At 41.5% G+C, this 15,057-nt stretch overlaps 1 protein-coding gene across 7 annotated transcripts in view; it reads right to left on the bottom strand.

Annotated features, from left to right (window-relative positions):
- Positions 1–14,507, bottom strand: part of SCEL (sciellin) — a 132,577-nt gene extending 118,070 nt beyond the window's left edge. For 3 of the 7 annotated variants that reach the window (XM_047756301.1, XM_047756299.1, XM_047756297.1), the window contains exon 1: positions 7,470–7,521. In XM_047756301.1, the coding sequence (XP_047612257.1) occupies positions 7,470–7,507 (38 nt within the window). In that variant the 5' untranslated portion in view covers positions 7,508–7,521. Of the gene's footprint in view, positions 1–7,469; positions 7,522–14,357 lie in introns of those variants that run through there. The other 4 variants (XM_047756300.1, XM_047756303.1, XM_047756298.1 and 1 more) reach the window with 4 other exon arrangements.
- Positions 14,508–15,057: the final 550 nt, after the last annotated feature.

Here is a 15,057-nt window from a genome sequence, read left to right as displayed (position 1 = left end):
CTCATGGCAATGCCAGACCCTTAACCCACTGAGCAGGGCCAGGGATCCAACCTGCATCCTCAGGGAGATAGCATCGGGTTCCTAACCTGCTGAACCACAATGGGAACTCCTATTTCCTGTTTCTCAATGGCCTCTGATAACTTTTTTTCCCTGAGCTGGTACAGACCTGGAGGGTTCCCAGCTGATTGAACTGGGGTTCTGAGGTGGTCAGAGAACTGAATGTCTATCTGGTGATACATTTGCAGAGATTGCAAACTCAATTGTGAAACACGAGGTGGAATCAATGGAGAAAAAGTATTCTGCAATTATTAGCTTATTTATCTCTCACAAAAGCTAAGTGTCCCGTGAGCCAGGACTAAGGCTTTGGCTTCTCTGTATCTGGAACAGAGTAGATGCTTCCAGGTGTTTTTTACCTAAGACTTTGCCTTCTCTATTTGCAGTATCCGAAAAACCGTGATGCTCTCTGGGTGCTTATTATGGGTTGAAATGGACCCCTCCCAAAATTCATATGTTGAAGCCCTAATACCCTAGTACCTCAGACGTGACCATGCTTAGAGGCAGGGCCCTTGAAGACATGATTAAATTAAATTGAGGCCATTAGGGTGAGGTCTAATCCAATCTGTCCAGTGATCTTATGAGAAGAGGAATTCAGACACACAAAGACACACCAGAGATGTGTCTGCACAGAGAAAAGCCCGAGAGAAGATGCAGACAGAAAAAAGGATGGCCGTCTCATCTGCAAGCTGAGCAGAGAGATCCCAGGAGAAACCACACCTGCTGACACCTTGATCTTGGACTTCCAGCCTCCAGAACGAAGAGACAACAAATTGCTGTTGTTTAAGCAACTAGCCTGTGGTAGCTTGTTATGGCAGCCCTGGCAAACTAATAGAGTACTTATAGGAAAGGTGACTTAAACTTCTTTTTTAAAAATGATTTTCATTTTTTCTATTATAGTTGGTTGACGTAAACATTTTTAAAACAGCTAAATCATTCAAAGAGCTCTGTGCCACCCTGTCTCTGAGCTGTGCCCTTCGTGTCTTTAATGGTCCTACAGCACAGGGCAACTGCCAATAGCAGTGGCACCTGCTCTCAACAGGGTACCTCACAGGCATCGTCTCATGCTCACATAAACTCTGCGTGGCAGCTATTATTACCTCCATCTCCCAGAGAAGACAACTGTAGCTCAGGGAGAGTGGGTAACTTGCCGAAGGTGGTAATAAGCAGGATCTGGCTTCTCAACCAAAGTCAGCTCCTTTCTCAGGAACCAGCAACAATGCTCATCACGAGTCATTGCAAGATGGGGCTGGCAGACTGGCATTCGAGTGAGGAAGGGAAGAGACACAGCAGGGCCCCTGCCCGACCCTTGACACCTCTATGGAAGTCCTATGACCTCTGCCTGACCACCCCCCTCCCCCGACCCCTAAGTGGCGGCAGGAGAACCAGGACAGCTTCTCAAGGAATCATTGCAGCAGATAAACCCTCTTGGAGCAGACTTCTAGTGTACTCCCTGATATTTCCTTGATAATAAATATATGTCCTTACAAAAACATGCAGACGAGTGGTCATAGAAGCACTATTCAAAATAGCCCCAAAGTGGAAACAACCCAAATGTCCATCAACAGATGAATGGATACACGGCATACCATATATCTATACAATGGAATATTACTTGGCAATACAAAGGAATGAAGTGCTGGTACATATCACAACATGGATGAAGCTTGAAACATGCTAAATGAAAGAAGCCAGACATAACATATGACATATGAAGGATTCTATATGGATATTGGTTTTTATTTTTTAATTTAATTTTTTTTTCTTTTTATGGCCGCACCTATGGCATATGGAAGCTCCCAGGCCAGGGGTGGAATCAGAGCTGCAACTGCCGGCCTACACCACAGAGATAGCAACATGGGATCCATTCCACATCTGCAGCCTACACCGCAGCTCACGGCAACACTGGATCCTTAACCCACTGAGCAAGGCCAGGGAACAAAACCATTACGTCATGGATACTAGTTGGGTCCTTAACCTGCTGAGCCACAACAGGAACTCCTTGGATGTTGTGTTTTAGATTCTCCTGGTATCCTGCCCACATCCCTCCTCAATTCTCCTCCAAGCCAGGCTTCTGCGGCCCCTTTAGGCTCCTCTGGGTAAGGGGAAGAATTCAAACAATAATAATACTTTGAATGATTTCATAGTCATTTATAATGTATCTCATATCATTTCCACAACCATGTTCTAAGAGTAATATAATCCCTACCTAGCAGAGACTTGGCTTGAGCAGCTGCTAAGTGGCAGAGCTGGGACTCCACCGGTGGCTTTCTAGCTCAAGGCTCATCATTTTTTCCTCTCTACAGGGGACTTCCAGATTGTTAGCACCTCTTGCAGTTGCCAAGGGAACTGCAATTATCTCCCTTCTTATATTTAGGGCTGGCTCCAATCCAGATCCCAAGGAGTCCAGTATTCTCACGCCTTTGGTAGCCAGGTACTCTCCAGGAGGCCTAGCTAAATGGAATCACGTGAGATAAGACATCCAAACAAGCTCAGAGCCCTTGCCGCTCTCTCCCTGCCAATAACTAGCCTCGGGAGTCCTATACACACTCACTGGCTCCACCCCAGTCTCTGGGATAATTTCTAGCAATAGTTTCCAATGAACTCACTGGCTTCCTCTGGGACACCCCAGTCTTATCTTGTTGCCTCTTTCATGAATGTTCCTGGGAAGAACCTGGCCTTTTGGGCTTCACCCTTCCCGTCTCTGAAACTAGGCTGGCAGGCAGAAGGTAGGAGCAGCATCTTGGACCCGTGGACCAAGCCCTGGATTGAAGTCACACACTAGGAATGGCAGAACAGAAAGTTAGCAGGAGCCTGGCTCCTCATGGAGCTGCCAAAGAGCCCTGGATGGATGGTCTCTCTTTTACCTTCTGGTGAAAGAAAAATAAACTTCCTAGTTTGTTCAGGATATTGCTCTTTTATATTTTTGTTACTCAAGCTTGATGCTCTTCTGACTTGTTACAAGACCATTGTGAAACAAATAGGTCTAAAAGCCCATAGTAGTCTGCAAAATATAAGCTATTAGAAACTTTTTTTAAAATTAGTAAAATGCTATTTCTTGCAGCATGTCTGTGTGTTCTATGTTCCCAGCAAGAAGGATCACGTGTTTAGTTCCTAATAGTTTAGTTCCACTATTGCTTCAGATTGTGCCACATGCTTCGTGCACATTATCTTATTTAATCTTTCCAGGTGAGTATTATGATCTCTAATTATAGGAACTCAAACCTCAGAGAGGTTAAAGAACCTGGCTAAGGTCACACAGGAAGTGCCAGCCAGGAACCGTAATTGGGTCTATATGACTGCAACGCCAGGGTCTTTTCAGTACAAGATACTTTACGTTGCTCAGAGTGCCATGTGACATAGCCAACTTTAGACTCAAAGGGCGATGCCCTGGGGTTCGGAAAATAATGGGAGGGGAGGTGGGAGGAGCAGCAGTAGTGAATAGCTGCCCCGTCAGCCCTGGGCAGTCCAGCCTGGAGCCTCACCTCTCCTGCGGCCACACTGAGTGGCTTGGACTTATCCCGGACTGGATTCCTTCTCTGAATCTATCTCTCTGCTGGATGGCTAGATAATGTGTTAGACTCCTTCCTAGCTCCACGCGGTCCACTGACACAAGGTAAATGGGTCAGGAAAATATAATGTATTCTACTTTTATTATTTTTATTTTATTTTATTTATTTTTTTGGGTCTTTTTGCCATTTCTTGGGCCGCTCCCGTGGCATATGGAGGTTCCCAGGCTAGGGGTCGAATCGGAGCTGTAGCCACCGGCCTACGCCAGAGCCACAGCAACGCAGGGTCCGAGTCGCGTCTGCAACCTACACCACAGCTCACGGCAACGCCGGATCGTTAACCCACTGAGCAAGGGCAGGGATCGAACCCACAACCTCATGGTTCCTAGTCAGATTCATTAACCACTGAGCCACAACGGGAACTCCATATTATTTTTATTTTTTAAACTTAATTTTTATTGCTATAAAATTGACTGACACTGTCATATTCATTTCAGATATACAGCAAAGTGAATCAGTCATACATATAAATATATTCTCTTTTTATTTTTTTAATTTATTTTTTATTTTTATTTTTTTGCTTTTTAAGGTCACACCCACGGCATTTGGAGGTTCCCAGACTAGGGGTCAAATCAGAACCGTGGCTGCCAGCCTACGCCACAGCCACAGCAACGCCAGATCTGAGCCACATCTGCGACCTACACCAGAGCTCAGGGCAATGCCAGATCCTTAGCCCACTGAGCAGGGCCAGGGATTGAACCTGCGTCCTCATGGATGCTAGTCAGATTCGTTTCCCCTAAGCCACAGTGGGAACTCCTGATTTTTAGATGATTATAGTTTAATAAGTAAGCAGGAGTTTTTTAATTGAAAATGACTAACATTATAGGAAAACAAATATTTTTTCTTAAAATCTATGTTTCTCTTTCATTTCCTCCATAACCTCCTTCAATGCTACCTGCGCCTTTTTTCTTAGGTCATGTCACCCTAACCACCTCTTTAGGTCAGCCCATTTGGTGGCCCCAGACCATTTTTAGAAGCTCCAATGTAAAGCTCTGAAGGTGCAAGCCTCTAATTCCGCAGAAATTTTAGTGCAATAGAACATTTCCCATCTTGACCAGAATATAAAGCCACATTTTTTATATACAGATAATCTTCTGTACTGTTATTAAAAACAGATCAACAATATGTGTCCCTGTGAATAACACTCTTGTTAAAAAATAGCCTTTTGTAGAGTTGATTAGAATTTACAAACCTTCCAAACTGGTAATATCAAGAAATACATGCAACAAAATCACATTACATTTTATATATATACATATTTCTTTTTCTTTTTAGAGCCACACCGGAGGCATATGGAAGTTTCTGGGCCAGGGGTGGAATTGGAGCTGTAGCTGCTGGCCTATACCACAGCTATAGCAACACTGGATCTAAGCCGCATCTATAACCTACACCGCAATTTACAGCAATCCTTAACCCACTGAGAGAGGCCAAGGATTGAATCCGCATCCTCACAGACATTATGTCAGGTTCTTAACCTGCTGAGCCACAATGGGAACTCCCTATATTATTTTTTAAAGAAATTACTATCTCAGAGATTGAGTTGATCCTGTTTGGAATTTACTCAACACCCCAATAATGATACTTTAATAGCCTCAGTCCTGCCAGTTAGATTTATTTTTAAGTTCTGTCCTTCAGTTTCATTCCAATTAAGTTTTTAGCTTCTCACGAGAAAGATGAAATTCTCATCTTGGCTCTTCGAAATGCTATTACCCATACATATACTTAACAATGGCAAACACCAGCAACTGTACTTTAAATTCGAAATATGGGAAGCGATGTATGAACAGATGTATCTGTATTATGCTGGGAACTATCAAAACTTTTCCCTTTAAAGCACCTGAATGCATGAGTTGAAAACTCATGATGTGAAATCATGATGCCCAAAGTCAATAAATATAGAAGACAAAAAAAAAAAAACTTAACTTCTGGACCCTCTTTCATTTCCTTCTTTGTGGCCAAATACTAGAAAATACTAGTTTTTACCCAATACCTACAGCTTCTGCCCAAAGACTTCTATCTTTTAGGTTTTAGATGAAATTACTCTTCTTAAATTCTGAATCACAAAACCGATCAAGTTTTGTAGCTGTCTTTGGATGCATTTGAAACCATTAAACATCCCCTATTTCTTAACTTAGTCCCTTTTCAGATCCTCTTCATCTCTCTGCGGTCTTTTCAAATTCTTTTGTGAATAATAGCACTTCCCTGAGAGCATTTAGGTCCATTAGGTAGTCCAGTGCTCCCCTAGCCCATGGTCCCAACTCTTCTTGTCCCAACTCTAAGAATTCCCTGGGCCACCTCCCAGCCAGGCTGCAGTATGCTCCATCTTTTGTGTCCTCTTGACAAAAAGACTTTGTGGATCTCACCCTTCCTTTCTCACCCAAAGACAAGATGCCTCTTGACTTACCTAATAATTGCCACGTATTACCACTCCCTGCTAACTCTCCTTAAGAAAGATTGTGTGAGCAAAGAAACTGGAATGAGGTGGTACAGACATGAAAGAGAATAGGCAGAGTGAGACAGAAAAGAAAAAAAATGCAGGGTAGAAAATAGGAAAACAAAATAGAGGATGAGGAGTTCCCATCGTGGCTCAGCAGTTAATGAACCTGACTAGCATCCATGAGGATGCAGGTTCCATCCTTGGCCTCGCTCAGTGGGTCTGCCATTGCCATGAGCTGTGGTGTAGGTCGTGGATGTGGCTCAGATCTGGCATTGCTGTGGCTGTGGTGTGGGCCAGAAGCTACAGCTCCAATTCGACCCCTAGCCTGGGAACTTCCATATGCCTTGGGTGTGGCCCTAAAAAAAAGAGAGAGAGAAAGAATGAGAGAAGAAAAGAGGAAAAAACCAAAGAGCAAAAAAGAAATCACTGCTGGTATTTGGTCACATGACAGTGTTAGCTATATTGAGTTTAGATCTTGTGTGTACTATCTCATTTATGACCCACAGAGAGCTTGAAAGCTGGTACTATGATTGTCTTCATTCTATATTTAAGTGAAGCTTTATGATGAATGATTCCAGTGAAGTCAGAGTCTTTATGCAGAAGGGAGGGCAGGAGTTGGAAATGTAGGCAGTGGGTGAAACTAGTTATTTGTGGAAAGAGGTTTGAGGGTCAGTAGTTTGCCTGAGGCTACACACTAAGGCTAATGCACAACTGGGATTCCAGCCTACATGGGCCTGATACCCAAGTTCCTGTCCCAGAAGCCCAGGAAACAAAAAGGGGCCACAGGTGGAAAGTCACTGGCTAAAAGAAAGGGTGAGAAGAATAATGTCTCAGTTGCCATAGAGATCTGAGATGGACCTCAACCAAGAGTGAGATTTGGAGCATTATCATTTTACCAAAATATCATGAGATCAGCATAGAGTGATAGTTGGGTATTTGTTTGTTTGTTTGTTTATGCTCTTTAGGGCCTCGCCCACAGCATATGGAAGTTCCCAGGCTAGGGGTCAAATCAGAGCTATAGCTGCCGGCCTCTGCTACAGGCACAGCAATGCCAGATCCGAGCTGTGTCTGTGACCTACACCACAACTCACAGAAATGCTGGCTCCTCGACCCACTGAGTAGGGCCAGGCATCGAGCCCATGGCCTCATAGATACTGGTGGGGTTTATTACTGATGAGCTATAATGGGAACTCCTGATAGCTGGGTATTTAAATGGCTCTAAATCTCCCAAAGTATCAAGCTGCTAATATATTTATGTAAATTGATATCTTTATGGAAAAGACCAAATATGAATAGTTGCCAAAGAGAAGTCTCTATAGGGATGGGAAGTATCTAAAAGCAAAGAGAGAATAAGGAAATAAATATAGCAAAAATATCTAGAATGGCATATGTAGCTTAGTGATATTCACCTTCTGTACAAAAGAGTCTTGAGGGTTTCATGCCTCATAATATCCACTAGTACTTGTTTCCCAGAAATTACTGGTAACAGGAAAAACCCCTAGAAACTGAAAAAGAATAAATGCTATTAAACCATTTTCAACAGAAGAATAAGAGAGGCCTGATAATTACAAACCAATAAACAGCAGCATTAGCTTCTGGAAGATAAATACAACAAGCCATCAAAGAACTAATTATCACCTAAAAGAACATGAAATATTATGTAAGGAGCAAATAAACAGGGCTTCACCAAGTGTAAATGTTAACAAATCGATTTAAATTAATGGACTATGTTTAGCCTTCGCACACAGCGTAGAAGGAAATCCAATAATTATCAGCCTGGGAAAGACTCACTCAGCCAGCTGATGGTTAGAAATGTACTATTTCTTTAGTCACACAGCCTCAGAGGCTACACTTAGCATGAGGACACCTGCTTGCTGATGGCGAAGCAGTTCAGAATGCAGCACAAAGGAAACCCTGCAGCCAGCCGGTTGTCTATATACTCGAATTTTGAGTCTGATAACCATCTACCATAAAATGTTCTTACTGTTGTTCTTGGTCTTACCATGAGCCCTTGCCTGCCCTTGTTTCTGCACCAAGCTTTTCTGCAGAATTATAGAGAACATCAACTTTTAGCATTAAGAATCCTACTCTCTTGGACAATGATCAACTTCATTTTATAAAAGACACTTGTCTAACATCCATTCATAAAAACGCCGTCTGATAAAAGTTATCTATTGCCTGAACCCCTGATGAACTATTTTCAGTTCTTGCTGAAAATGTTTGTTAAATGAGTAAAAAATCCACTTTTTGATCACAGACCATGAACCAAAATGCTGTCACCTTGAGTTCTTAATCATAGTTCATATTTACTGCAGCTCTGTCATGTGGTCACTCTTTATCCCAATCTTACTTACATAGTAAAATCTTTCTTGTTATATTAGTAATACATGCTCAATAGAAAATGTGGAAAATATAAGAGAGCACAAAGAAGGAAAAAGTAAGACACTTTGATCAATCGTTATTTTCTTCCAAGTTGTTGTTGTTGTCATCATTATTATTTTGCCCATTAGAGCATATTGGTACACATTTTTCAATGCCATTTGAAAATATTTAAATTTGCAACTGTAAAATATTTCTTCTCATGGGTCCACCTATCAATGTGACATAATTACTCTGTTTTTTTTTTTAACAAAACCATACAAATCTTTTTTGACCACATCCCTAATTATTTTTACCCATTTCTCATGGGTCCTTAGAAATGAAATTACTTGCTAAGGGGTCTAAGTCCTAAAATATTCTTGATTCCTATTGTCAAATCTCTTCCCATAAACCTTATGCCAATTTATAATCCATCAGCAGCATATGAATGTCCATACGTTTGCCAGGATTGAGAATTATCATTTGTCAGTCTTTTTAATGATTTAATGATGAAAGTGGAATCATTTTGGCTCAAATGTATATTTTCATAATTTTATTGGTTATTTTATTTCTTGTTTTGTGATGAATATTATGGATTTCTTACTGCTTTATTTTCTTTATGTAGCAGAAATATTTCTTTTTTAGTTTCCCAGTTTTCACTTAGCTTCTCATTCTGAGTCTTCTGTGATCAGAAGCTTCCAATTTTGTAATTCTCTATCTTTCCCCTTATTAATTCTTTCACTCCTTAAACATCTGTGTAGACCATCTGTGAAACCTCCTTCTGACCTCAAAATCCAAGTGATCACCAAGTCCTACAACTTTCCTCCTACATGATTGACTGTCTTTCTCTCTATATTTGAGCTGCCAATTCAAGTTGCCATAATCTGCCTACTATTCCAACAGCTTCCTGTCTGTATTCGCAATCTCTAGACTTCCTCTCTTTGAATCCATTCTCACAAGTGCCAAAGTAGTCTCCACCTTGCCTAGAACCCCTCAACGTTGGACAATGTCAGGATAAAATCCAAGCCTTTTTATCCAAGCTTACACGTCCAAAACCTTTGGCCTCATTTAACCCTCCATCTCCCTCACTCAACTCCAGCTTCAGCTGTACTAAGTCATTCCAATCCCCGAGAGCTCCATCCTTTCATCACCTTTAGGCCACTGCTCACTCTGTGCTTTATGCCTAAAGCGTTCTTCTCTCTAAGCCTCTCTTCACCCCTACTCTCCTTTCAGGAAAGACGTATTCATTTTTGTCAGGTCACACATCACACATCTTCCCATAACCATTCAGTGACATCTTACAATGTCCCCACCGCCACAGGCTGAGTTAAGGACCCAGGTAAGTTTTCAAATAGCAAAGAGTATGTCTCCATAACAATATTACCATACAGGTTACTTCCTTGGTGGCTGCAAGTTTTCCTCCACCTCCAATACTCACACACACACCCACACAGACACGCGTGCGTGCGCATGCATGCACACGCACACATAAATCTTGAGAACTGTAACTAAGATTGCCTCCTCTGCAGTTGTATTTCCAAATATTATTGTATATGGCATATAATCAATTCTAAAGGAATATTTGTTGGACAAATGAGATTAATAAATATTTTCGTCTTCATCTAATTTAAAAAAAATCTTATTGTTACATGGAAACTCTAATCCACATGGATCTACTTTAGTAACGGTGGAACGAATCCCTTTTCCATTGATATATGATTATTTTTACTTTGTTACATGTAAAATTCTTATTTATTCTAGAATGTATTTCATGGTTAACTGTTCTATCTCAGAAATCTGCCTTTAGTTTCTTGCAGTAGAAACAAACTATTTTAGTTATTGTCTTGATATTTTAACATCCAATGCGGTACTCCTCCTTAATTTCCCTTGTAGAATTTCTATCAGCTCTTCTCACTTATTCATTTCTTTCAGATAAATGTTAAAATTATTTTCTCTGGTTTCAAACCAATTTTCTATTGGAACTTTTGACTGGAATTGCATGAATCCCGTAAAGTGGTTTGAGAAGAGCTGACATTGATGGTATTCAATCTGTCCATCCAGGAATGGTATGCAAAGAAGCTTTTATTCAACAAAATCTATTTTTTTTCAGATTCTTTTCCCATATGCAAAAAAAGTCTTTATGTCTTGTAGTAAATCTTGGCGATTTTATTCTTTTTTTTATAATGATTTTTATTTTTTTCCATTATAGCTAATTTACGGTGTTCTGTCAATTTTCTGCTGTACAGCAAGGTGACCCAGTCACACATACATGTATTCATTCTTTTTTCTCACAGTATCATGTTCCATCACAAGTGACCAGACATAGTTCCCAGTGCTACACAGCAGGAAAATCTCGGTGATGTTCTTAATCTAGGTCCCACATTTTTCTTGTGGAGATTTTCTTGATGTTTTACATCTCTTTGTGCTATTGTGAAAGAAATAGTAATATAATATGTCCTTTTATGTGATTATACATATATATGTACAATTCAGGAGGAATCCTAAATTTTCTTTTTATTTGCAGGTGCTGTGAGATAAGTATGATCATACAAGGGACACTTGATCGGGGGTGGGGGGGTCATAATTAAATCCAAGTCTATCTGGATTCCAGCCTCCTACAGTTTTTTCTATATGAATTCCTTTCGCATGTTTACCAAGTGACAAAAGAGAGAACAGTGGGAAGGAGGAGGGAAGAGAGTAGGATGGAAGGCAGGGCAGTTTTCTCCAAAATACTGAAAATTAGCCTTCAATGCAGATGAACCATGCATATCCTGTGGCATCTGTGCACTTTGGGGAATACTGTCACGGGCTCCTGGGATGTGTATATTCTAGTTTAAAAAGCACGGTCTTGGAGTTCCCGTTGTGGCTCAGTGGTAATGCACCCAACTAGGATCCATGAGGACACAGGTTTGATCCCTGGCCTTGCTCAGTGGGTTAAAGATCTGGTGTTGCCAAGAGCTGCAGTGTAGGTTGTAGATGTGGCTCGGATCCCACGTTGCTGTGGCTGTGGGGTAGGCTGGCAGCTGTAGCTCTGATTAGACCCCTAGTCTGGGAACTTCCATATGCCATGGGTGCGGCCCAAAAAAGCAAACATAAAAAAATAGAATAAAATAAAATAAAATAAAATAGTAAAATAAAATAAAATAAAATAAAGCACGGTCTATATAACATAGTCTGCACAGGTCACTACTTTCTCCCTGAAAGTTCCATACAAAGGAGACTTAATCACATTTTAGGCCAGGGCAACTTGGGTCTAGAAACACAGAATAAATTATTTAGATACTTAAAGCTCACGAGCATACAACTACAATGAATATTCAGCACTGGAAGTAAGCCAGTTGTATTTAGCGGATAGTTATAAAAAGCACTCTTCCAATTAACAATCACAATAAAAATGATGATTCATATCCCTAAAAAGTTTAGCAACTAACATAAAATGCAAATCTAATAAATGTAGCTGTCCTTTGACAAAGCATCCATTTGAAGAAGAATTTCCCCAATTCAGCTTAAGAAGTATACTTTTTTTTGCTGTTGTTGTTGTTGTCTTTTTGCCTTTTCTAGGGCCGCTCCCGGGCATATGGAGGTTCCCAGGCTAGGGGTCTAATCGGAGCTGTAGCCACCAGCCTACACCAGAGCCACAGCAACGTGGGATCCGAGCCACGTCTGCGACCTACACCACAGCTCATGGCAACGCCGGATCCTTAACCCACTGAGCAAGGACAGGGACCGAACCCGCAACCTCATGGTTCCTAGTCAGATTTGTTAATCACTGCGCCACGATGGGAACTCCAAGAAACATACTTTTGATTCGAAAGTGAGCTTCGAGCAGGTGCAGAAAAGCATACAGCAATTAATACATAAAACGCTTATTTCAAAGTTCTCAGTAAGAATAAAGGACAAAAAATCAACACATAGCCTAGAAGCAGAAAGAGGTCAGGAGACAAGCTGTGTGGGAGGAACAAAGGGTTCCCCTGGACTGCTGGCTGCCCAAGGGGTGTATCACGTCCCTCTTAAAGAATGCCTGGTGTTAACATCCAAATCACAGGGATGCTGTCAGTTAAACCATGTTTGCTTAAGTTGATGGCTTAGTGAATTATATGCAGTTCATTCCACGGTCTGTGGTCTGCGTTCAGCCATTCAGAACAACAGCTCTTAGCTTTGTTCAAAGTCCCCAGGTAAATGAACCGCTTGGTTACTTCAGTCACAATTCCATTGTTTAGAGGAGACAGCCAGGTAAGCACCACCTATGGACAGCCCAGGTGAGTGCATCAAACCTACAACCTACACACACACACACACACACACACACACACACACACACACACACACACACACACCCGATGGCTTTCCTATCCAAGGGCTGCGCGCTCCTGAGGTTAAAACCCAGCAATACAATAAATAACAAGACCGAGCCCACAAACCACAAATTATAAATGGTTCTCATCAAGTCAAAGTCATTCCATACATGCTGTGCTAATATTCTCAAGTATTGGAGTTCCACATAACGAACCGTGGAAGAGCAAGGCAGTTTAAAATTTGGTCACATTTCATGAAAAGTAAAATTATAATCCACAAATGCTATACTTTGGCTTTCTAATTACTATAAATGCTTGAAAGCCAAATTATTATAAAAGTCTTTAGTAACCTTTGGGAACTGAACTCTAAACTCCTCTGAGATGGCACATGATCTGCTCAGCAATGGGAAGCAAGGAAAGTTCTAGAATTGAAGGCAGAGCCAGACATGTGGTGGGAAGCACCCCTCAGAGGACAGAGGGTGGCTGGTCACAAGGTGTGAGCAGCCCCTGGGTTTGAATCCCCCAGCTTTGAGTCATGGATGGAAACAGTGGAGGAGAAAACACAGGTTGGACAAGTCAACTTAATTTTTAATTATAAAGGAAAGCCAGGTTAAAATAACTTTTCTCTTCTTCTCAAAGGGCTTCCAAAACTGGTTTTTCAGGACCAGGATATGAATAGAGGTTGAAAAGTGCCCCCGAAGACATCAGTTAACTTGTGGGTTAGAACTCAAGATACAACATAGCAAAGCTGATCAAAAAGCACATGATCCCTGTGGGAAAACTGCACAACCCCAGTCAACCCTGCCCTGCTTGATTCCTTGGTACATTCACGCAAGAAATATGATTTTCTTTTTTTTTCTTTGTCTTTTTAGGGCTGCACCTGTGGCATATGGAGGTTCCCAGGCTAGGGGTCAAATCGGAGCTGCAGCTGCCAGCCTACACCACAGCCACAGCAACATAGGATCTGAGCTGCATCTGCGACTACACCACAGCTCATGGCAATGCCGGTTCCTTAACCCACTGAGTGAGGCCAGGGATTGAACCCATCTACTCATGAACTAGTCAGGTTCATTACCTCTGAGCCACAATGGGAACTCCCTGATTTTCTTATTTGGGGACGATAGGGTGGAAGGTTGGGCATCTCTCTCCTGCAGCTCAGGGGCCTGCAATGTTTTCAGCAGTCCAGAAAAACAAATGTGACTTCTTATCTATAAAACCATAGACTTCACCATTTTAGGAAAAGCATCATATGTGCAAACAGGGCGCTCCCTTTAAAAAAATGTTTCTATGGGCACTTGACAAAACAGACCAGTGGGTACTGGTCCCTTAAAGAAATACTATCCTTATCTGTGACGGGATTCACCAGCTGACAGCTCCCACAAGAAAATTCAAATAAGCTTTTAATTTCTCTGCTGCCCAGAAATGTGTACAATTGTAAAGTTAAAAATATCACCATCTAAACTCACAACAAGAGAAAGTGGGACTGTCAAGGAGCAGCAAAGACCGCCCCTTGGAAGCTGTTAAAATGTAACTGGAAAAAAAGTTAAGACAGTAAGTTCTAATTTTAATCATTTGCAAAGAAGGCAGGGAAAGTTATGCAAGTAAAGCCGATGTAGTTACGGTTGCAAATATAAATCATCTTACCTCTCTCGAGCAGAAAACTGAACTTTTGGTCTAAACAGCCTGCAGTGATTCCCCCAGGTGGATCCGGCTGAAACGACGGGGCACCTGGAGTTTACTGAGTGTAGTTTCCACCTCCACCTGCCTGTGTCAATGAACAGATCAGAGGCTTCTCCCTCCGTGGATGAGTCACCCTGGGAGGAGGTGGGTGGTGAGGAAGAGGGTGTCACCTGGTATAAATACCATTTCAATTAAAACAGCTCACTCACAGACCTGCTGTCTTTGGCGAATTCTTCTTATAATTTATGACCTTGGTAGACCAAAAATATGTGCTCCTGTTATTACCCCTTTCATTGATATCAACAATACACACAGCTCTATCCCCCACAAGGTGCCACGTGTCCAACCTATTTTGAATTCTCTTCTTAAAAACAAAGCAAATAAAAAGCAAGGTAGGAGGTCCTGCTGTACAGCACTGGGAACTCTATCTAGTCACTTATGATGGAGCAGGATCATTTGAGAAAAAAGAACGTATACATGTATGAGTAACTGGGTCACCTTGCTGTACAGTAGAAAATTGACAGAACCCTGTAAACCAGCTATAATGGAAAAAATAAAAATCATTATAAAATGAAAAATAAAATAAAGTATCAAAGTACAAAAAAACAAAACAAAACAAGGTAGGAGGAATATTTATCAGCCCATGGTACGCAGAAGGCTGGGG

This window comes from Phacochoerus africanus, chromosome 13 (genome assembly GCF_016906955.1).
Source record: "Phacochoerus africanus isolate WHEZ1 chromosome 13, ROS_Pafr_v1, whole genome shotgun sequence".
NCBI classification, from domain to species: domain Eukaryota; kingdom Metazoa; phylum Chordata; class Mammalia; order Artiodactyla; family Suidae; genus Phacochoerus; species Phacochoerus africanus.
The sequence above is the reverse complement of the archived record's forward strand: the minus strand, read 5'-3'. Positions and strand labels throughout refer to the sequence as shown.